This window comes from Microtus oregoni, unplaced genomic scaffold (assembly GCF_018167655.1).
Source record: "Microtus oregoni isolate MIOR12 unplaced genomic scaffold, Mior012 000114F_ref0000099, whole genome shotgun sequence".
Lineage (NCBI taxonomy): Eukaryota > Metazoa > Chordata > Mammalia > Rodentia > Cricetidae > Microtus > Microtus oregoni.
In genome coordinates, this window is record NW_024544743.1 from 2012339 (window position 1) to 2036316 (window position 23978).

The window sequence follows — 23978 nt, forward strand, 5'->3', positions numbered from 1 at the left end:
GACTGAAGGTAAGCCCAAGGCGGGGGCAACATTGGTGGACAGGAAGCAAATGATCTGGGCCAGTAGCCTCCCTTCAGGGATGGTGGCCCGACCAGAACGCTGAACTTGTGGCTTTGATACAAACTCTACAGATGGCAGAGGGAACGTCTATACTAACAGCAGGTATGCTTTTGCCCTCACCTATATATACAAAGCAACATACAGACAAAAAGGACTGTTGACATCTGCTGAAATTTTGAGCCTCCAGGAGGCCACACATTTGCCAAAGAAGATAGCCATCATACATTGACCAAGATGAGACACCCAATGTAATGGCTAAGAAGATCATAAAAAAAAAAAAATCATCCTAAGGTTTGGGATGCCCAAGATAATCATGTCCCATAATAGACCTGCCTTTGTTGCCCAGGTAAGTTAGGGTGTGGCCAAGACATTGGGGATCAATTGGAAATCGAGCTTACCAACCCCAAAGCTCAGGTCAGATAGATAGGATAAATAAGATTCTAAATTATTCAATTGACATAATTGGCCCTGGAGACCAGCAAAAATGACTGGACAGACCTCCCTCCCTCCTGTCCTGTTCTGGGTTCAAAACACCCCGGCAATCGCTGCCACCAGTTCTGTTGCCTGGCTAGTTAGCTGCTGCTCATGTATCCGCTGACAGTGGCTGACCCTGGTGATGAAATCCTGAGCTCAAGCCTTACACAGGGCAGGCACATCTGCTATAAGGTGGGCTTACATCACCTTTAAGGCTCTTCTTTCCTAGAGTCAGAAACCCACAGGGCTCTGCTCATATTTTAGTGTCTTTTGAAGCACAATATCGGACAGCAGAAGCAAAAGGCAATTCTGTTCTGTTCCTCCACTGTGTGTCTGGGACCTATTGACAGGAATTATTTTGTACAGTTTGAGATTTTTCCGGATCAGACCATTTTGTGCAGATAACTGCAGAGAAAAGCAAACACACCTAAAGCTTCCTTACCTCTTGACAGGTTTTGTTTTTCTACAGGAAAATCTTACTTTAATCTGTGGGGTTATGAAATGATATGGCTTTCAAAAGATAAACAGATGTGGTTTAGTATATGATAAAATAGATGTCAATGGGATGTTAAAACTTTTTTTAATGCTGTACTTACAAATGTAAAGCCTGGGTAAGGTCAGTCTCAAAAAAAGATATTTATGTCCTCATTGGCTGTCCTCTGGCTTTAGGGCTTTTTGTTTTGTTTTAAACATTTGTCATCCTGTATTGCATTTTCTCTCATTGTTTGTTAAAGTTCTCACAATGGACACAACCCTGTACATTTGGATAAAGCTGATGCTACAGGATGCAATGGAAACCCGTAAATGCCATGTGGTGCCAGCTGAACCGAAACTGACCTCTCCGGCACATTCTCTGGAGTTGAGGATCAACACTCCCGGTGTCTACAGCAAAAGCGATTCGTCTTCTGCCTCTGCAGCTCAGACCCAGGACACACAGCTACAACCCCGGAGACATCAAAGGGCACCTCATAGGCATCATGTTAAGGACATTTGTACTGTCCCAGATCCTTGATTGACTTTTCTAATGAGGCTTCTTTTATGTAATATAATAAAATAATGTGGATAAAATTACAGGTGAAAGTTTGATTTTATTTCAAAATGATAAATAAACCGAGGCATAGTTTGACTATGTACTATTTCAGAAAGGCTTGTGAAGTTAGAGAAACAGTTCAGAGAGGGCTCCAGTCAGACCCAGAAGGATGCCAATCAAATTTGTGACTGACAGAGACGAGTCAGCCTCTTTGATCTTCAGAGGTTTGTAATAGATCTCCACCCTAATTTCTGAGTATCATAAAAAGTAAAAAGCACTTTTATTCTGTCAGTCATTTTCCCCTTGTAATTTTCTTTTTTAAAACTGGCAAACAGGATTACTTGTTTTCATGACTTCATTTTTATGAGCACAACAGTTCTGTGTGGATTTACTGAGAGAAGGAAGCCCCGGAGGGAGATGCCCAGCAGTGCTGCCATCCACTGAGGCCTGTGTCCATGTCCATAGGGCCTGCATTCTGTGTTAGCACTTCTTCAAAGAACCATGAAGAATGCTTGTAGACCCCAAGTAGAGCAGCACAGTCCACATGTATTTGATGTGCGTCCACACCAGGACCCAGCAACAAACAGAATCCCTCTTGGAAATCGAAAGGGATATATGGGGAAAGGAGGCTAATTCCTCCTGTGAGCAGCACACACTACTTTAGTGTGCTCTGAAAGAATTAAAAACCATGACATTGTTGTTGTCATTGAATACTGGCCCAAAGTTATATTTTTTCTTTTAACTTGGCTTAAATACCTCATGGCTTTCTATTAAAATCTTCAGATCTCTGGGGGTTGATGTTAAGACTGTATTAAAATTTTTCTTTTCCTCATTTAACAATTTCATTTAAATTTTAAAAATTCCGACATTTCCCTCAACTGTTACGTTGAAGCCTGATCTGTGTTGCTATGTCCTGTGAAGTGAACCTAATTTTCCACGTGGATAGGGACACCTCAGTGCCATTTCCAGGGCTGCATTTCCTTCCCTCATGATTCTTGCTGGGTCCTCTTCACCGAGGCTTTCCCCTGAGTCATGTATTTACTGGAAAGGCTACCTAGGAGGGAAAACAAAATCCAACATAAATGGAAGAGCCTTACTTGATCGAAGTCACACAACACTTACTGTCAGCTACACAATTGTCCCACTAGACAGGGCACTTGTCCTGGATCAGTGGTTAAGCTAGACATAAACAAGTCCACAGACAGGCATTAGACCATGCTAGTCCCTGCTGTGAGGCTGTTTAACGCAGCTTCAAGCTATATTCCCAGGCTGGTGCTGAGCTCAGGTGGAAGAAATCCATCTCTGAAAGTTCCTTACAAAGGTCACTCTTTTCATCTGCAACCAAACATGACAAAGTTCTCTGGCCAGAAATTAGCATCTTACACCATTCCCTTTATAAGTCTAGTAATACCTTATGGATGTACAAGTAGGAAATACAATTCACTGTGCGTACAGGTGAAGGACAGGAATGAGAACTTGAGACAGCCTCCATAACCACTACTGTATAAGGAAGGCTCTATTCAGACGAATAGAGGACACAAGGCATTTAATAACTGGTATCCTGTCAACTACTTTTATTTTACCTCAGGTTTTGGTTTTTTTTCTTTCCTTTTTGATGGCCTGGAACTCAAGGAGTTTTGCCTGCCTCTGAGTGCTGGGATTAAAGGACTATGCCACCACTACCACCAGCATACCTAACTCAAATACATAATTTTTGAAGGATAGAAGGAAGCTAGCTTCCTTTTTAAAATTGCCACACCGTCACTCATTTCCACATGGATCACAGACTTAAATGCCAGTAAAAGAAAAAGCAATATGTAAAGAAGAAAACACAGCTCCATGCTTAACCTTCGCTGCCAACTTGAGCAGATTCAGAAGCACTCAGGAGATGTAGGTGTGTTTGTGAGGGAGAAACTCAACTGAAGGAAGCCCCACCATAAAGACTGGTGGTGCTGGAGTTTACACACACTTCTTGAAGGCGCAAGTGTGAGAATGTCTCTTAAAATGGCTTTTCACACTGTCCCTACAACAAGCTCAGCTCCATGGACACAACTGACTCCACTTCCCATGGCACTTTTCATGACACTTAAGGCAACGGGGGAAGCAAACAAAATGCTTCCATTTGTGGCAATGTGAATGTCTCTAAGTCCCCCACTGATGTGTGTAATCATGAAAAATAACTTTCTGTGACGCCATTATTCGAGTTTGGTCACACCATTAACAGTGAGCTCAGCTGAGTGGCACTGCGATAAAAATACATGTGCCTGAGGTGGTGGCGCATGCCTTTAATCCCAACACTTGGGAAGCAGTGGCAGGCGGGTCTCTTAGACCATCAGAAAACACAGATATTTATATGATTCATAACACTAGCAAAATTATAGTTATGAAGTAGCAACAAAATAATTTTATGGCAGGGGCTCACCACATTAAAGGGTTCCAGCATTGGGAAGGTTGAGAACCAGGACTTTTAAGTAAGTCTACTGCTTCTTGTTTGCTGTCGTTCAGACAATTTGGACTTCTCAGTGTGTTTACAAACCAAAGATATAAGGAATTCACACACACACACACTTCAGACTATTTGGATTTCTCAGTGTGTTTACAAACCAGAGATGGAAGGAATTCACACACACACAGTAATTAATGCTTATCCAAAGATAAGAGGAAGTATCCTTATTATTTGGAAGCCATTTTTAGTAAGTGCATAAAATGTAACTTTTAATCAAATTTTGTAATATTTATTTTGACCATTTATATAGTCAAAATAAAAAAACAGGAAATTTTTATAGCTTGAAGTTTAATAAAAAGTCTTAAAATCTAATTCATAAATGCTTTTGTTGTAGTTAAGTATGTCAGGGTAGTCAACATTAATTAATATATTAATGAATAATATATTCATACAAGAGGATTTCAAGACATTTGTATAAAAAATGGCCTACCACAAGCTTTTTCTCTATTTCCTATGACTTGAAGTTTTAAAAATCAGAGATTTTTTTTAAAAATATTTATTTATTATGTATACAATATTCTGTCTGTGTGTATGTCTGCAGGCCAGAAGAAGGTACCAGACCTCATTACGGGTGGTTGTGAGCCACCATGTGGTTGCCGGGAATTCAACTCAGGACCTTTGGAAGAGCAATTGCTCTTAACCACTGAGCCATCTTTCCAGCCCCCAAATCAGAGATATTTTAAGAGGTTGGTAGTTATCTTTCTTCCTTCATGTTTATGTATATACATATATACTTTATCATTGAACAGAATTTTAAAACCAAATGCAAACAAACCAATCAACCCTGTGTTGTCCCCCGTGTATATGTTTGTATGATAAAGTTCATGTTTATGCATGTTCATATGTGTTTGGACACGTTGTATATGTGTGTATCCACATATGGAGACAGGTTGATATTGGATACCTTCCTCATAGTTTTTCTCCTCTACTGAGGCAGGGTTAGTTAGCTCTGCAGCCTGCTCTGCCTCCTGTGTGATGGATGACAAGCAGGCTGCCACATCCTCCCAGCATTTACATGGATGCCAGGATCCACACTCAGGCTGTCCATCCTGTGCTCATGAAGGAAACCATGAGTGGGTCAAAGGCACAGTCTACAAGGGGCTCAAGGGGAAACAGTTCTACCCACAGCAGAGAGACTCAGTTCACATGTCAACAGCAGAACTGACACCTGCAAGTGACAGGTAAGTCTGGCAGCTATCATTAACTTACTTCATGGGTTATTTCATGGGCAAGGACAAACCTTAGCCATCTATAATTTTTCTTGTAGAAAGCAGAATATAATTTGTAATAAAATTTCCCCATAATAAATTAAGTTAGTAAGCTTTTCAGTAAGAGGATTTTTACCCAGAAGGTAAGTACTAACGTCTTTATAACTAAATTAATGTCAGCTGGCCATGCCACTTCTAGATCACTAACACCTGCAGTTTTCTTCCACTGTTTTACAACTTGTAAAATTATAGTCAAACGCCACTTTCAAGATATGTAGACTTGTAAGCCAAGTGCAGCCTTGGGGACAGTGTAGGAATGAGGTCAGTGACATCACCATCAGAAACCTTTTCTCTGACTCCTCAGCAGCCAGCTGTTATTCTCCTGGTCTCTGGCTGAGACCTGAGGTGTGTGTGCAGAACACCTAGCATCCCTAGCAAATGAAGGAAACCAGACCCAGGCGGTACACTGCAGAACAGGTGTTTATACCCTGTGCTCCTTCTTATGCCTGGCATCAGGAACAGTGGGATTCTTCCTATGTAAAATGTTCTGAGGATGTCTGTTTATACATGGTACATCTGTGTACGTCCAAATTCCTAGATCCACAGGGAACACATCCCACTGACCAGTGGTGTCAGTTGTCCATACTATTCTATAATGGGGTGTCATCTGAAAGCCAGCATGGTTATAACAGAGCCCATTTCTCCTCCCCACCCAGCATCGGCTTAACTGCAGGGTGCCACCCTCTCACTTTTGTCTACTGGATTTGGAGGGGACCCAACAGAACTCTTATTTTGAAATGCTGTGTTCCATGGAGAACAATTACAAATCTTCCTGAGGACTACTGGAGCTCATGTTCTCTTAAGCTTCCTCCTGCTTACTTGCCACGTACAGTGTTCTCCTTCAGGTCTAAGTGCGGTTAAGACTTGAAGAATTCTGTTTTTTTTTTTTTAATTAATCTACACATCAACCTCAACTCCATGTACACAAGATTTTGTGTACAGAGACCTGGTACCACAGCTGGGCGGTCACGTAGACAGTGGACTACTTGCTTGCCTACCAGACATGTAGCTCACCCTCAGCTACACAGTAAATTTAAAGCCAGCCTTGGCTACATGAGATACTAGCTTAAAAAAAGGGGGAGGGGGTGATCTGATATAATTTAAATGTTTCCTCTCCACACTCTTAAAAAAAAGTACAATAACTGCAAATACTTGAGATAACACCTCTTGGTACTTAACAAAACCCGAGGCAAACGCACTAACAATGGCACCGTTCTCCTCCCTAACAAACAGCATCATAGTGGAGAACAGACATTCCTAGCCCAGATCATCCTCAGCGTTCCCAGAGCGTGGTCAGTATCCTTGCCTTGACAGAAGAGGCCAGAAAGTCCAGGAAAGACAGCTCGTCCTTCTGTGGGGCAGGGACTGTCATGGTCTGATCTTAGCTAACACGTCTCACTCTAACAGTCTCTCCAAGCTAAAAAGTCAGCACTTTGTTCCTAGCATTAGGATGTCATTCCAGGGCTCCCCAGAGGATGCTTCAAACTGCAGCCAATCTATGTTCTCCATGTTCCGAGCTTGTTCTTATCTTACCCTCGCTGTGACAGTCTAATGCATAAAAGAGATTACCGGTTTAACTAAACGAGACACTGCTGAAGCAAAGGTTACATAAGCTGTCATCTTGAAAAATTTCGACTCAGTAGTTAAGAGCATGTGTTGCTCCAGTCGGAGCCAGGTTTGATTCCCAGCACTCACATCACAGCCTAGAACATCTGTAACTCTAGTTCCAGGGGACTCCAACACCCTCTTCCGGCCTCCACAGGCACCACTCACACATGAGGCACACACAGGCAAAACACTCATATACATAAAAAGACCCCCCCACCCATTCTTTTTTTTTAAATAAAAAAGGCAAGAACTTAGAAGAGGCTGATTGTTCACGCTCTTCCTTCTTAGGGTTCTTCCTTTAGCCTCCCTGTAAAGAGGGAGGGCCCAGGATGGACCGATGAGGCCATCTACTGGCCAGGACTCTGCTGTTTACATCACTTTTTATTCTTTTATTACTTTCTACAATAATGCTGAAGAAGTCACTTTCTTTTCCTTGACCTCAATTTTGTCCTCTCTTTTTTATCTTGCCCTGGTAATCCACCATGTTCTCTTTAGCATCCCTCTATAGGCCTGGGGCATGACAGGAGAAACCCTGCCCTTGATACCACAGTCAAGGCTAAGCAGACTCCAATTCCTTTCCATGCAAGCCTGAACTTTATTCCAAAGAAAAAAGCTCTTTGCAGAGGCTTCAGAGAGGCCAGGTGCCAAGCCCAGGATTGCGCTCAACCTGCACCCAAACTACAGGCAGCATCCACAAAGCACTGCATTTGCTGCAGTCTGAGACCCAGCTCTGGCTCCTTCCGGAATCACTTTTCTCTTGGCCTTCCTTACTCCCAGGGTCTACACACTTCCCTTTGCTCCGTGTGCTTTACTTGCTGGGAGATCTCCATAGCACAGGGGCTTAAAATGCTATCTCCACACCGACAACACTTACACTCCTTTCTGCAGCCTGGACCAATTAAATGCCAGGCTCATATATTCAACTAGCCACTCGACATCCCTGCCCTGGAATTCCACATCTACCACCATGAAGCAGACCTTTCCCCAACACAACAACAAGAACTCCTTTGTTCTTCCAGTTCTCAGAGACTGCCGTGACACGAGCCTCACTGGGTCTTCATATCAGTGCCCAGAATATCCACACCCAACCGTCCTCCCTGACACTCCACTCGAACCTGTGACCACCTTGATTAATACTCCATGGCTGCAGCGCTCCTGGCCTGGCCTTTACAAGACTTCAGACAGCACTGTTCCTCTAAGGTCCAGCACTGCCCATCTCACTGAGCAAACCTTCCAGGCCCTCCTGTAACTGCTGGAGTCTCAGGGCACTAGCCTTCAAGTCCCACTGCTCTCCCATGCTCACACCATCCCTGCCACAGCCTTGGGCTGAAGAGCAGGAACTGCTACCAGTTAAAGGTCTGTCTCCTCTCCACCTGACCCTCACTTCCTATGACTCGGCTGACTTAGATGATATTTTAGCAAAGGGGATACCACCATGCTCAGCATCATTTTGTGATTTCCCTGCTTAAAGCATCTGTTGCCTTATGGCTGTCTGTCCCTGACAGGAAGGCAGTGGAGGGGCTTTGCTTCTCAATGGGGTACATGCAGTGCTGAGGCCGCTGCTGGGTAGTTAAGACTCTCAACAGATGTTTGCGGAGGGGTAAATAAGTGAAACAGTTGCCAGGTTGCAGAGTGGAGAGCTCAAGTTATGACTTTCTTTCCTTCTGGAGTACGGCAGGTAATCTCCACAAGACATGGCAATGCCACAGCAGTCACAAGAGGCACAAGAAAGGCCTCCATGGTTGAGGGTAGCAGTTCTTCCCCAGGGGAGGGAAGTCACGTGCAATATCTGAAAACTACACAGGCCGCACTTACCCACTGGACAGTCAGACTAAGGATGTGAGGTGGAAGCAGAGCAAGAGGGTTTTTTGTTTTGTTTGGTTTTGTTTAAGTTTCCTTGAGAGGTTCTGATATCCCTCTGTCAGCACCACAAGGCATAGGAAGGCTCTCAAAAGGCATGTGGTAAAATATTCAGAGAAGAAAAACAACACATAATCTGACCCTTTAAAAACCACATACCTGACTGGGGACTCAAAAATATGGTTGTTTTTTGTTTCTTTTTGTCTTCATGTAAAAGCACTGCCTAAAAAATGAAATAAATGGTTTAAAAAAACTGAAGGTAAAAGCATCAGAAACAGCCTCAAACTGTATCCAAGAGCTGGGAGAGGCAGTGGTGGCAGAAGTTTGCACGTTAGTTGGAATGACAGACATGTATGCAGGAAGTCATCCAGCAAGCCCCTGCTACCAGGGCCCAACAAGCCTTACCACACAGTACATGGGGCACAGGAGGAGGAAGCACACAGGCCACCCAGGAGGGCCCAGCACACAGCTTCAAGCACTCCAGAAGACTCTGGGGAGTGAGCAGGACAGAGTGAACAGGGCTCCCTTCTCAGGTTTGGGCTGGCTTTTACCTGAGCAACTGGTCTCAAAGGGCTAGGTGAAGGGTATCCAGATACATAAGCTGACTGACACAAACCTACAGAAAGAAAGGAACACTTTTCGTTCCTATTTTAAATTTAAAGCAATGGCCCTACTCGCCAATGTTTTAAGGAAATTTTCCTATTGGTGTGATGGGATTCCACCCAGCCCACTGAAGGAGTGACAGGGTAACATTCACCGTGCTCTAGCCCACGCGTCCCTCTGCTCTTGTGCTGACATGGACATTAGCTGTAAATACTACACGGGTTGGTTTCTAGACCAGGGCTTTTCCTTATGGCTGCTAATCCCTCTGCTAGCCAGGTGCCCTGTTGGGCTGCCAGAAATGCCACTCTCACACTTGTGTGTGTGCACGTGTGCGTGTATGTGCACATGCATATGTATGGGTGTGTGAGTCTGTATCTGAGTTCATTCAAGAGCAGTTCATTTTGGTTTTGGGGCACTGGAACCTTAATTGGGCTACGCTAGCTGGTTAGTGAGCCCAAAGATCTGCCCATCTCTGCATCCCCAGCACAGGACTAAAGCATCCACTGCAATGTCCTGCTTTCTAGGCCACATTGGGAACAGAACACAGGTCTTGAGCAAGCATTTTTCTAACTGTGCGTTTCCTCGGCCTCAACAGTTCTGAGACACCAGTGGGTCAGTAACTTACAGCCTGCTGCTGGGCGAAGGAGCACAGCTGAGGGGCGGTATAGGGTGACCACGCTGGAGGAGGGGAAGAGGGGACCACAAAGGTCTGCTTCATTTTGTTTGTAAACCCAGCCTTGAGTCTTCATCAAATACAGAGCAGAAGAGTAATTTTGAGAAAACTATGTTAAATTGTGTCTATATTGTCTAGCTCCAACTAGGTTGAAGAAGGCTATTGTCTGACCTAAATGAGATCATCTTTAACTATACTTAACTTTGAAATGGTGCTTGATTGACTTTTAGCATGTTGACTGAATGTTAACATGTCATTATTTTAATTCCTTTAAGTCTCATCTCCTTCTTATAAGGGGAAACCAAGGCAGATGTTGGGGTTCAGTTCTGACCTTCTTAGAAGAACAAGGCTAACTCAGGCCATGGAAGTCAGCCAAAGCTGGACCATTCACAGTCAAGCATCAGTTAGAAGACAATGTTAAAACAAACTCTTTCTATCTAATAAGGATGAGTGGGCATGACAGCACAATCATGTAATCCCAGAACTCAGGAGGCTGGGAGTTTGAAGCCAGCTGGAACTACATAGCAAATTATAGGCTGGCTTTGACTATAATAGTTGAGTCTCTGTCTCAAAAACCCAAAGGGGGAACAAAAAAACACCTAAAGTTTCAGTCTTAAACACCAAGAGACTCTGCCTGGCAGACCTGCTATCTAAAATGGAAGCATGCATCAGCGCTTCCAGCACCCAGGGTGTTTGAGGGAAGGATTTACAGAGCTGCCTCAGCAAATGGGTAGTCACAGTTGCTCTCTAGGGCTCCTGTCTACACTTATCCAGCTTCACCCGCACTTATTCTAAGAACCAGTACATTCTATAAGTTGTTCTGAAGACCATAACTTACACAGGCTAAGGTGTCCAGACTATTAAAAAGGTGTCAATGATGGACACAACCTACTCAGTAAAAATGACCAACTCACACCCAGCAACATAAAGGTCAGTATTAGGGGGTGGTTTGATTGTGTGCTTAAGACAGAGTCACACTATGCTGCCTAGGCTGGTATCACTCCCCTGCTTCAGCCTCCTATGTAACTCTGACCATAGACATGGAGAAGATCTGCACATGACTCTGAATTGTGGGCTATTAAGACATTTTCCTCTTCATCTCAGAGTCACTATGGTCATTGACAGAAAGGTATTCAAATAAGGGTTAAAGACGAAACCCTCCACAGTTCTCTGCAGCACTGCCGACATCCTTCTATTCTTGGCTCATTTGTACCTCAGCTACCGCCTCCTGGGTGTCTCGGCAATGCTTTGAGTCACAAGCACACACGGTGAGCAGCTTCTCACTGTAACTTGTTTACTGCCTACAGAGACGATGTGTATGAGGATTGGAGATGAGCAAACTGCCATTTCATTGGTAATCTTAGATTTTCCTAAGACTAAGTAAACCGAGGAACAAGCAGTTAAGTCACACCCAGGGAGAGCATGTAAGGAGTGGGGGGAGGGGGATGTCATTTCCTTACAGCGCCATCTTTGCTGAGCATATATTCCTTAAGGAAACAAAGGTGTGAAAAACTCTAAGAGGTTAACATCAAGGTCTCTGGAGAGGTGTCTGTACCTGGAGAGCCTTTGAACTGTGAGCATTCCTTCTTAATGTGTCCTTCTCTTCCACAAAGGAAACAACGTTTTTCTCTTAAGTCTTTGTCATCCTGTCTCTTCCATTTTTCCACTGGTGTCCTGAGAATCTTCTCCCGCCCCAGGTCCACAACTGCCCTCGCTGGCTTTGCTTTCACAGCTGCGCACTGTGTGGGCTTATCTTCTTTTGCCGACACTTCCTTTTCTGTGTACTTGTTCTGAATTTCTTTGTCCTCTTTGCTCCGTTTTTCTTTGCTCTCAGAGTATCTTTGGTTTGGGGTATCTTCCTGGTCTCGCCGCCGCCTCACTCTATAAAAGATAAGATACTATAGGAAAAGTGTCTACAGAAACTGACCAAGTTATATCCACATGTAGAGACAGCCAGGACCAGAGTGTGAACAGGAAACCTTGAATTTGACAAGTGTGGCTTCTCTATTATGATTTCTACAGTTCTTCAGCATCCAAACTCACAGCTGCCCAAGTCCTTACAGAACATGGTGTACTATAAGCACAACCCACATACCCCCTCTGACAGTTACACCGTACCGTGGAGTGAACAACCAGAAACCCAAATCTGTATATGTTCAACCCAAGTGCACTAGACTCCATACAGCCTGTTTGCAGTTGGCTGAATTTTCAATTATTGAGCCCTGGGCATGGAGCCTGTCTGTCACAGTGCTGGGAAACCAGTGCTTACTGCTGAGACCAGGCCTTGGGCCCAGTCATGCCTGTGCTGCTGTGCTGACCAGCCTTCTGGTGTATTAGCTTTCACTAAGCAGTGACAGTTTAAACTGTAAAACTTGAATTTCACAGAAAACTTCTAACCATGATTTTAAAGAGGTTTATCTTAAAAAATATCAGTCACTTTTATTTTAGTTTTTAGAAGTGATTTTATTTTCTGTATATGTATGTGTACCATACATATGCCAGTGTCCACAGAGGCCCTGGAATTGCCGTTACAGGGGGCTATGAGCCACGAGATGCAGGTGCTAGGGATGGCAGTAGGGTCCTCTGCATGAGCAGTAAGTGCTGTTAACTACTGAGTCATCTCTTTAGCCCCACTGACTTTATTTTTTGAGACAATGTCACATATAGCCCAGGATAACTTCATACCCTCTTTGTAGCTAAGGCTGGCCTTGAGATCCTGATTCTCCTGCCTCAGCCTCCTAAGTGCAGAAAGTACTGGTAAATGACACCCAGGTATCAAGATCATTTCTTTCGGCCCTACTGATCACTAGTCGGTAAATTCCAGATTGTGACCTCCTTTGCTTAAGTGTATTCTGAAATGGGAAGAGCACTGTCAGCCAGGAGAACAATGACTCAAGCAGACTGTAGAAAACACCCCTGCTTCTCACTGTACCATCACCAGGGGACAGCACGGTGTCTAAGCACTTGATCTGCTCAAGGTAATGGGTAATGATTACACTAAAAGCCACGCCCAAACTTAGGTCCGAGCACCTGGCGTGGAAGCTGAGCGCCCGGCATGGAAGGCAGAAGGCCGTCCTCACGTAAGCGGCCTCAGCATCTGCACTCAGCCACATCGGATCACTGCATTTTCATTTTTTATATATAAGAGCTCTGATGCCCTCTTCTGCTTTTTTTTTTTAAGATTTTATTTATTATGTATACAGTATTCTGTTTGCATGTGTGTCTGCAGGCCAGAAGAGGGCATCAGATCTCATTACAGATGGTTGTGAGCCACCATGTGGTTGCTGGGAATTGAACTCATGATCTCTGGAAGAGCAGACAGTGCTTTTAACCTCTGAGCCATCTTTCTAGCCCCACATTTTCATTTTTTAAAAAAAAGACCTTAAATTTATATGAAAAAATGCTGGATTTCAGAGGCTTATTTGATTTTCCCTGTATGGCACAACAAGGAGATAAAATGAGGCTGCCCCCTGGACACGTGCTTACTTTCTCCTCATGGGACAGTCCTTCATGAAGTGTCCGATTTTTCCACAAATTCGGCAACACCTGTCATTCGGAGCCAGTTCTCCCTCAGTTAGAACATCTGGATCAAAAAAGTATTCCTACAAGAATACAGCCGTGTAAAAGAAACTGCGAACAAGATCATGGCACACCAGAGACCCATGCGAGAACAGATTGGTTTGTTAATATTGGTGCTGTTCATCCCAAACAAGACCTTACAGCCAGTGAGAGGCATAGCTGATAGACTGACCTAAACGTATTTCTTTTATTTCTTGAAGTTGGAGGACACTGACAACACATGCACACAAGTGGCTTCAACACAAAAGGAGAAGCCATGGCCACATAGAGGGCATCAGGAAACGAAATGGCTAAACGGCAATGAACTGAGGAACATAGTCAACACTGAGGCAAAGTGAGGAGCTGCACGCTAGTACTGGTGCTGCTGTGTGGCTTAAGAGTCTACTGCAGGGGTCGGGGATGCACTGCACCTGCACACTCACTGAAGAGAGCACCTATCTGAACAGACTGTGGGCAAAGGAGTTCTTCAACAAGCGTGAGAAGGACCACTGTAGATGTCAACAATGATACACTCAAAGCACCTCTACGCCCACATGGAAAAGTTGCATCAGTCTTCCTGGGGGTGGGGGCGGGAAGGAATGGGAAGCTGCTGTTCAAAGGGGATAAAGTTCTGGATAGAGAGAAAAGGAGTATAGGCCTGGGGAGACCTGTTGCCAAGTAGGGGCTACGGTCAATAATATGTATTTCAAAATAACTGCATATATTTCAAATGCCACACTACAAAATGACACTGGAGAAGACAGATCTGCTGAGCAGCTTGACTGAACCATCCCTTACTGCACACTTATTGTGACTAAGACATGTGCCTTATTGGCTCTCTAGCATTTCCACAGAACTCACCATTTTTGAGGGGTAGTCCTTTGGAAATCCTTTTACCGGAATTCCAAATACTCTTCTACCATTGATAAAAGCTTTCATTATAAAATTTGTCACTATAAAGAAAAAGTAAAAATTAAATTACATGCATTAAAAGAACAAGAGATGCCACCAAGTTTACAAACAAGAGTAACTTACTTTTCCTTGATAATCCAGCACCAAGATTATGATTCAAATCAAAAGGATCTGAGTAAGGAAAATGAAAGAGACAAAAAGATAATAAAGTAGGATATATAGCATCATCCATCCCTTAGCCTAGGTCCACACAACAAGAAGAAAGCATCACCTCTTCGCTGAGTAGTAAGAGGTGTGCTCGGCTAAGCAACAGAGAAGCACAAATAGAAGGCAAGGCCCCCAGAGCATTGATTAGAAAAGACGCTGTGTCGTCTTTACCATCTTTATAAGTCCTTCATATTACACAGGTTGACCATTTCTGGAAAAAGTACTGAGAAGACTCATTAACCAGGTGACTTAATGATGTCCATTTGTGTTCACGTTAGGAGTCACAAGCATAAATGAACAAACCAAGGGTGGGACAAGACCTGAGTAGGAGTCACAAGAACACAAACAGCAGGTGCCATGGTGGACTGGTGCAGGGAGGCAGGTGTGACAGGCATGGCTGTGAGGAACTGCGCTATAACACAGTGCAACTGAGCACTGCTTCTACACTAAATAATATTTTATAGAGGATTTAAAATGCTATATACACATCTATACTAATATACATACATATATACACACACACTAATGATCTGGTCATCAGATGAAGATAGATATCATTTTCTCCCTGCCTAAGACAGTAGTGAAGAAGGCAAAGGAAGCCCTCCCCAGGGACCTGAAGGAGACATATGCACAGCAGGAGGAGCCAGAGAAGCGAGGCACCAGGGGCAAGCACTAAGCTGGGGAGTGACATCAGACGCTCCTGTCAGCTGGAGCACAGAGCCCTTCCTTTGCGCTCCTCTTGCAATAAGTGCAATGAGACTATCATCCCAGTTAGACCAGTCTTGCTCTCTTCTGTTGTGTGTGTGAGTGTGTATGTATGAGTGTGTTGTACTTTGGTTGTTTGCTGTAACTCTAGTGCTTGAGAAGCTGTGGCACTGCTCTGGGGTAGTAGGTCTGTCTCTCAGTGCTGAGATTACAGATATGGGCTACCATGCTCTCAATTCACTTAGTATGCTAGACAACAACAAAAGACATGGTAATAAGAGAAGATCCCTTCCCCACTAATTCTGCTTTGACAGAAGCATCCAAAATGCTAAATCCCCACCCACAGCCCAGGCTGAAGTGCACAGCCCTACATCCAACACTACCCAAAGAAATGAAGGAATCATAAAGTCTCCACACCATCTAGATATCAGTGCACAGTAAGAACATGGATCCCATGAGACCAAGAAGACATTTCCTCAGCCACTTCCTAGCTCACTAAAGCATTTAACCTTCGTTTTGTTTTTAAAAATTAAATTCCTATCAGTTATGAACAACTAACTGTAAACATCAATGGCTCCAATGGATTCCTTGAGTCTAGTGGGGTGACCTGATCCAACGGCCTCAGCTTCCCAAGTGCTGGAGTCACAGGTCTGAGCACCAGGCCCAGCTGGAAAATGCCTTCCCCTTGGTCGGCACTGACAAATGGTGACAGGAGGCAGAGATCTGAAAACTCATTTCTAGTGGCATTCTCCAGCCTTTAGCAAAGTTTTATTTTTATTTTAGTCTTAAATTATTTTAACTTTAATATAAAAAAAACCCTTGCAAATACATAAAAAACATCACACACTGAAATTAAGCAGACTCCAAATCTATACAACTCAATGCATCTCTCTATACAGTTAGACTAGGCATTCAGGTCAGGAGCTGTGGAAATGCATCTCTCTCTACAGTTAGACTAGGCATTCGGGTCAGGAGCTGTGGAAATGCATCTCTCTATACAGTTAGGCTAGGCATTCAGGTCAGGAGCTGTGGAAATCTACATGAGGTTTTAAACATTAAGTATTAAATGTTTCATGCACTTGCTTACCTATGACCAAAAACAAAACAAACAAAATCCACATCAGAATTAGAACTGGAAAAACAACTCATCTCAGATTTAAACATCCCACTACCTTGAGACTGCCTCGGGTCTACTGCTGCCCTGTGCTCCCACACGGGTCCGACATTAGTGGAAGGTTATTCTGCTGAACAAAGATTCTGAACTCATGGCCTCACCTGGAGGCACTAGAAACTTAAAAATGAACCTGTAGAGTGGTATGGGCCACAACAGGGCTGCTGCACTGCACACTATGGGCAGTGGTTCAGTGACTGCCCCACAGAAGCTGTTTGCCGGAAGAGCCAGGAGGGGCCTATGGTTTAGAGTCGACGTCCAACTAGAAAGGCTCTTTACATCACCCCTCAAACTTGATAGGCCATCAGCTCACTTCTAATTTGACTTCATTCATACCTTCAATAACGATGTATTTTGAGGTCCACTGTTTCTTAAAAGTCGTCAGCAGACCTTTTCTTCTGATGCTGATTACATGCTCCTTAAAATCAAACTCCTCTGTGTAGAAGCGGAGAAGTCCCAACCACAGCTGCCCAACTGATTCTGTGTTTTTTCCATATTCTGACCAACAAGTGGGCTAGAAAGAAAAGGGAACGAGAGATACCACTCCATTACAAAGGGCTAAGAGCAGTATGTCTGCACTCCAGGAGGACAGTCTGGACAAGTTAACTGGCTTACATACACAAGATGTAATAAGTTCTCATTCACATTTTTTTGTTTTGTTTTGTTTTTTTGAGACAGAGTTTCTCTGTGTAGCTTAGCTGTCTTGGATCTCGCTTTGTAGACCAAGATGGCATTGAACTCACAGAGATCCACCTGCCTCTGCCTCCCAAGCACTGGGATTAAAGGTGTGCGCCACCACACCTGGCTTTCATTTATGTTTTAAAACAGCATTTACACGAGTCTATTAACTGCTACTCTGACTTGGACGAAGAGACAATTCAAGAGTTTTCAACAATGTATCATCTCATAATATGAAGGTGAGAATCTGTGGAGAAGCTTGAGAGCTGTGCAGTCAGGACAGAACTAGCGCCAATCTACAAAGTCTCAGGAAGAACAGCCATGCAACAAAAACGTGTTCCCTTGGAAGAGCCAGTGGACATTGATGAAACTCTGGTGTAGTGCCTGTAAATACATTTAGCTTAATAAAAGAGAACCCTCAAGAATGTCGTCACTGTCCTAGCAGACAGATGTCAGCTCTACACCATGGTCATCTACAGCACAGAACAGGACAACTTTTAGCCAAATCTTTACCTAAAATACTCACCAGTTCATCTATTTGATCAAAAAAGTAAATATTCCAGCCATCAACAAGTATTTCTGGTTTCTTTTCACCTTTGTATATCTGAAATTAATTTAAAAAGTTATTAGTATAGAATGAAAAACTAATGTGCTGATACCAACACACCTAGGAAAAGTTGGAAACTTAATGACAGAACTACAGCATGCTAGCAGAGGCAGATGCTCAGAGACAGCCCAGTTCTGCAGAGGACACAGGCCCTGGGGTACCTCTTGGAGCACAGGGATGACAGGTGGAGACCTCTGCTGAAGGAAGTATAGCACCATAAGAGTGTAGGCGTAGGAGGACAAGCTGCCTCGGGACGCGTCACCGATGTCACACATCTAGAGGGAGGAGACAGCACTGTGATTGCCATTTCTACGCAGCTCGCAGTCACCCAGAACCACTACCTCATCTGAGGAACTAATACAAAAATCACATTTTCAAAATGAAAATATGTCAACTAAAGCAACCAACCCAACCTAAATCAAACTGAACTCAAGAAAGTAGTGCACTGTTAGTCACAACAGGGTTATTATGAAAAACTAAAACACATCAATAATGGGTGTGGTGGCTCATGCCTTTAATCCTAGTACTTAGGAAGCAGAGGCAGGAGGATCTCAGTGAGTTTGAGACCAGCCTGATCTGCACAGTGAGTTCCAATCTAGCCCACTGTGTGTGCAAGGTGGAAGTGTCACACTTATGCTTTCAAAAGGATTTGAAAACACAACAATTTCCAACTAAGCCACAAGCAGCAAGCACCCACCTTTGTAAACACTTTCATGGTGTAGCACAGATATTTCACTCTGGGGTCAATGGCAGAGTATGCAGATAAGAGTCTTGTGTTATGAAGAGCCTGTTGGAAAGGAAAGGGCACCATGAGGCTTGACAACATTCTGACCTAGAAGGGTTCACACTGCAACACAGTTTAGATAACAACAAATACATGCAACTTCTGATTTCATTAATAAATCTTTAGTCTGCATAAACTGAAAAAAAAAGCCATTTAAATAAACAAGCATGTTACTAGGTATGGTTGTTGTGATTTAGAAAAAGCAGCATGTGAGAGAAAGACGCCCTGCGACAGAGTTCACGGGAGGGGTTTTTACTAGGGGAAAGGGAATGGAAAAGGAGGGAAGAGGAGGGGGAGACTGACCTCTGGGGACAGGAGTGGCAGAAGAGAAGAGCGCAGAAAAGAGAGAGAAAGAGACAGAGACGGCAGGTGGGTAGGTCCTCTGAAGAGAGAATGCAGCTACTGTGCACAGGTGGTGCTCTTAGTGGCTACAGCTGAGGACGCACACCCCAAGGTCAGGACAGTACAGATGTCTGAATACTAACAGTGTGACATAGGCCTGACATCCTAGCACTCAGAAGATGGATTTCCTCTAAGCAGATGTAAGACTTTCCCTTTCCCTGTGGCATCATTTGAGACAAATGCTTTCAGGCCCCACTGGGTCTGGGAGCAGCCATGTTGAGGCCAACGAGAAGGGACACAGCACACAAACCAAATCACAGTCAAGTTCAAGCCAGGGAGACAAACGTGCTATTCTGACCTCATCTGAAGTGCATCTTCTCTTGGGCTTATGTGCGCGCTCTCTCTCTCTCTCTGATGCACACATACACGTGCACACATGCAAACAACTCTCACACTGAAACTGATGAGCATTTGACCAACTCCCTGACAACAGGGTAGGGATGGAAGGAGTGTAGGCAAACACCCTACTACTGAGCTCCACCCTCAGCTCGTGTGGATATGAGTAGCTACTGAATTCTTCACAGCCCACCCGCAGAATATTACAAGACACACATCAAGCACCCAAATAATTCCCAGAGACAGAGGAAAACAAGGGCAGAGAGCTGCCTTAGCTACTGGGGTTAAGGCCGAGCAGCCAAACAGATGGGGTAAGGAAGATGAAACGAATTTCTCATTTCACTGATTTACTTATTTTTAAAGAGACACTCATTCCTCTTGATCTCTCTATAGAAAATGCCTGAAACACCAGGCATGGTAATGTCTGTTTGTAATCTTAGTACTTGTGGGGTGGAGCCAGGAAGACCAGAAATTCAAGGTCATGGCTAGCCTTAGCACCTTGAAACCCTGTCACAACCCCCCACTCCCAGCCCCTGCAAAAACAAAGGCTGGATGGGAGGAAGCAAGCAAACAGGAAGCTTTAAAAAAAGTACTCAAGAAGGAACCAAACTAGGAGGTTTACTACACGTCAAGTGAGAGGTCAGACTGGGGTAGGTTAGTCTTTGAGACTCTTTAAAAAAATGAGAAAGCAAGCTAGGCTGGCCGAACCCTAGGAATCTTACCAGTGTGTTATACAAGCTGATGTCGACCTCTAGACCACTTCTTAGATGGAAGAACTTCACAATGGGCACCTTGGCTGTTGTGATGGGCAGGATGTTCCTCAGGCCTAAGAGGGAGTAAGACATAGGATTACACACACCGGGCAGAGGCGATTCTCATGCTGGTGGCTCCATGATAAACAAAACCTGACTTGAGCTGCCCCACTGAATTCATCATAACTAATCAACAATGTTTGCTATGAATAACTAACTGACTTCATCTATTAAACACACTGATATTTGAATCACAAGAACCAAAAAGTCCACTGTCCTTCACAAACCAACTGACCCATGAGAAGCTGCAAGTGTGTGCGTCCTGGCGGGGGGAGGGGGGGCGTTTCCACAGAGGAGCTACTGGAGCTTGCATTCATGAGTCCCACTACCCTGTCCATCTGATTACTGTGTCCATGCTTGACACAGTCATCACCACAGAGCTAGAAACAACAGCTGGAAAGGAAGGAATGACTTTCAGTAGAGCTACACTTTGGAACGCTGAAGTAGGGGAGTGGAGGGCATTTACCTGTCAAGGAAAGTGGCACAAAAAGGCTTCAGGGCCCTTCCGTGGCACTATGTAGACTGGAAAATGGACTTGAGGGGAAGGAAAATGTGTTCTAAGAGACAGGAGGAAACTGAGCAGAATTGTCCTTGAGGACAAAGCAGTCAACAAGCGGACGTAAGTACTGGAGAATCATGGACCACAGAGTTGAACCAAGTTCCTGGTGAACAACCAGAGGCACAGGGATAGAGGCAGGGTGACCCCTCTATAGAAATGACTCTACAGAGTCATTTCTGTCCTAATGACAACCACTGAACATGGGTTTGTCTTACAAAATATACACTGAGGATGCTTAGGACAGGACAGTCTACCTCAACCCAGGTGATCAGAAGACTGAGAGCAAGCAAGGGTGAGTTTACAGTCATTGTCAAAGTCCAACTCAGTCCTGAAAATTAAAAACTGTCAAATCTAGGAACTTTGGTTTCTTTGCATAATCTGAGAATCCAAACAAAACTAATCACTAGAGATGGACTCTTACTTGAAGAAAGTATCTTCTCAATATACATAGGAAATTGTATCTTTATGTGTGTGCACACCCATGAGTGTGTCCACAAGAACAGGGGCCATGTGGCTCACCCTCATTCCTTACTATTAGAACACAAGTTTAAGAGATTAAATTAATGTTTAAAGAAAGTATTGTGTCAAGTGTGGTGGCTTGCACCTGCAATCCTAGGCAGTCAGGAGGCTGAGGCAAGAGTTTTGTTCAAGGCTATATTAGACCCTGTCTCAAAAACAAGAACTCCTCCCAAACAAACTCAACCAAAACTAACCAATTAATCAACTAAGCACTCCACCCAGCAAACAGCCAGGCATGATGGTGCATATCCATAATCCCAGAGTGAGTTTGAGGCTAGCCTGGGTTACATGTTTAAGACAGCGCTAATATTGGACTGCAGTGGTTGGTAGAGTGCTTGCCTCTGATAATCAAGGCCTCAGACTCTATCCCACCAACAGACAAGCGAGCAAACAAACATAGACTTTCACTATTTGGGTCCACAGCTGCCCCCCAAGAGCATTTCTGGTTTGTATGTCATTACATATTCTATTGCTCTATTGGAAACTACCTACAACAGTGTTCTAGAGCTGTGATGAGAATCAAGCTATGTTAAGCATCTTGTTTACAGTTCAGTTTGTTGTGCAGAGGGGAAGCAGAGTCAGTTCACGAGGTCTGTATGCTCTTTACCATATGTCTACAGTTGGATTCACATGTAAGGCAAAATGACCTAAATCCCTCACCTGCCTTGAATATGTTTTGACCAAAACAAGATAATTAGCATCACCCACGCAGGCATTACTACCAGTTCTCTTCCATATTAGACTATAGAATATTTTAATGATACTAACATTACATATATTTACAAATGAGAAGGCATACTTTCTCATTGGACGAATAAATTCTAAGTATATATAATACAAAAGAAAAAAAGGACTTTTAAAAAATTTCAAGTTACCTGAATGCTTTCTGAGGACTCTGGCCAGCTCCTCGATAGTTCGTACACAGTCTAACCCCTGCAGCAAAGGCACAAAAAAAAGGAAGCCAAATCAGAAAACAAGCTGGTCTGCTGGCACATACCTGTAATCTTAGCTACTTGGGAGACTGAGATAAGACAGTCAACAATTATAGGGCTGTCTGGGCTGCATAGTAAGTTCAAAGCCAGCCTGGGTAACTTAGTAAGACTCAGGGGAAGGAACTTAGTGCTAGAGTGCTTCTCTAGCTTGTGTGCGGTTCTAGGTCAGACCCAAAGCAAAGCAGCAAGCAGGAGGCAAGGTCCTGTACTGTGACAGTTTCTATCCCCTTCAGAGACAGGGAGGGGCATTTCAAACCATTTTCCTTCTGACTTTTATTTGTGTGCACACAAATGCCAGGACTTTACATGTGTGACTGAGAGCATGCATGTCAGAAAACAACTTTTCAAGAGTCAGCTTCTTTTTCCACTGTGGGATTCAGGCACTGAACTTGAATCATCAGAGTTGGCGCTGACGAACTTTTAACCTGCTGAGCTGTCTCATCAGTTTCAGATGGTTTTTATGTCCCTTTCAGTGGAGTGTCAATTATTATACACACAAAACACCCTAAAGATATGCAAACCTCTAAACATGTCTTAATTTCTTTTGGATGTACAACAAAAACCCAAACCAGAACTTAGAGAAAGGTCTTAGGAAGAGTACCTTAGGTGTGGATATGCATGAGGGCTCCTGGACTTTGTCTCATTCATGCTGCCCATCCGCACACAGTTTAACTGAGAACTGATGGCTTGCTGTGGACAGCGAGTTCAGGTCACTAGTCCCCTGTGGGACTAGTCAAGATTAAAGTCATACAGTAATCTGGATGGTATTCTGGCCAAGTCATACTTCACGTTTGTGTTGTTTTCCAGACCAAGTCCCTCTATGCAGCCCCGGCTGATCTCAGATTCAAGGCCTTCCTGTCTGTGGGATGCAAGCACACACCACTGTGCCTTGTGGTCCTGTCTGTGTGAGTTCTTCTGGTTATACAGACACTACGACATACTTAGGGCTTCAGAAATACTGTCAAAAGTAGTGTCTAAAACACATTAATGACAGTCAACATTGAGGAGACACAGCGGGTGAGTCCATATGGTAGACCTAATCTCCCTTCACACCAGCACCAAACTCCAGGCAGATCTACTTTGGGCTATTTTCCTGGAGTCAGAGACACCCTGGAATGCAGACTCAGAACAAAGAGATGGACAAAGCTCCTGAGCAGCAGCAGTGCAGCAGCATCTATGCCACCACTGTTTCCTGCCTGGCATGCTAAGGCACTTCTCAGACTGTGATCAGAGAAAGAGCACAAACAGGACTGGGTGTGGCAGGGTGCTAATAAAACAGTGAAAATAGGCTGTCAGAGTGGCACCAAGGCACAGGACGAAACCCCAGGACAGAGACCGAGGCAGGAGGATCCAGGCTAGCCTGAACTAGACAGTAGACTCCCATCTTCTAAAGGAGGGGGGAGTCAACAACAACAAACCAGGCTCTAAGCTGTATTTCAGAATAAGAGGTATACTGTGCTGTCTCTGGACACACAATCCAAGTCAACAGGGGGAACAGAAATTATTACTGCCTACCAAAATACACGTTTCGTACTGATAAGACCAACTCTGTCTCAAATCTAGGTCCTGTACTATAAAGTCAGTACTCACCATGTATAAGCAAACCAACACCACAGGCAACTCTAGGAGGATGGGTGTGCTGGTGTAGTGGCTA

The 23978-nt window shown here is 44.0% G+C and overlaps 1 protein-coding gene across 6 annotated transcripts in view; it reads right to left on the minus strand.

Moving 5' to 3' along the window:
• Positions 1–1602: 1602 nt before the first annotated feature.
• The window catches only part of LOC121443897 (terminal uridylyltransferase 7), a 51760-nt gene continuing 29384 nt past the window's right edge, over positions 1603–23978 (minus strand). For 4 of the 6 annotated variants that reach the window (XM_041645650.1, XM_041645649.1, XM_041645651.1 and 1 more), the window contains exons 17-29: positions 22208–22265; positions 20165–20268; positions 18618–18707; positions 18082–18195; positions 17840–17917; positions 16972–17149; positions 14676–14723; positions 14502–14593; positions 13569–13684; positions 11638–11963; positions 9358–9422; positions 8966–9029; positions 1603–2618 (exon numbers count right to left, since the gene is read on the minus strand). In XM_041645650.1, the coding sequence (XP_041501584.1) occupies positions 2551–2618; positions 8966–9029; positions 9358–9422; positions 11638–11963; positions 13569–13684; positions 14502–14593; positions 14676–14723; positions 16972–17149; positions 17840–17917; positions 18082–18195; positions 18618–18707; positions 20165–20268; positions 22208–22265 (1401 nt within the window). In that variant the 3' untranslated portion in view covers positions 1603–2550. The remainder of the gene's footprint in view (positions 2619–8965; positions 9030–9357; positions 9423–11637; positions 11964–13568; positions 13685–14501; positions 14594–14675; positions 14724–16971; positions 17150–17839; positions 17918–18081; positions 18196–18617; positions 18708–20164; positions 20269–22207; positions 22266–23978) is intronic. The other 2 variants (XM_041645654.1, XM_041645653.1) reach the window with 2 other exon arrangements.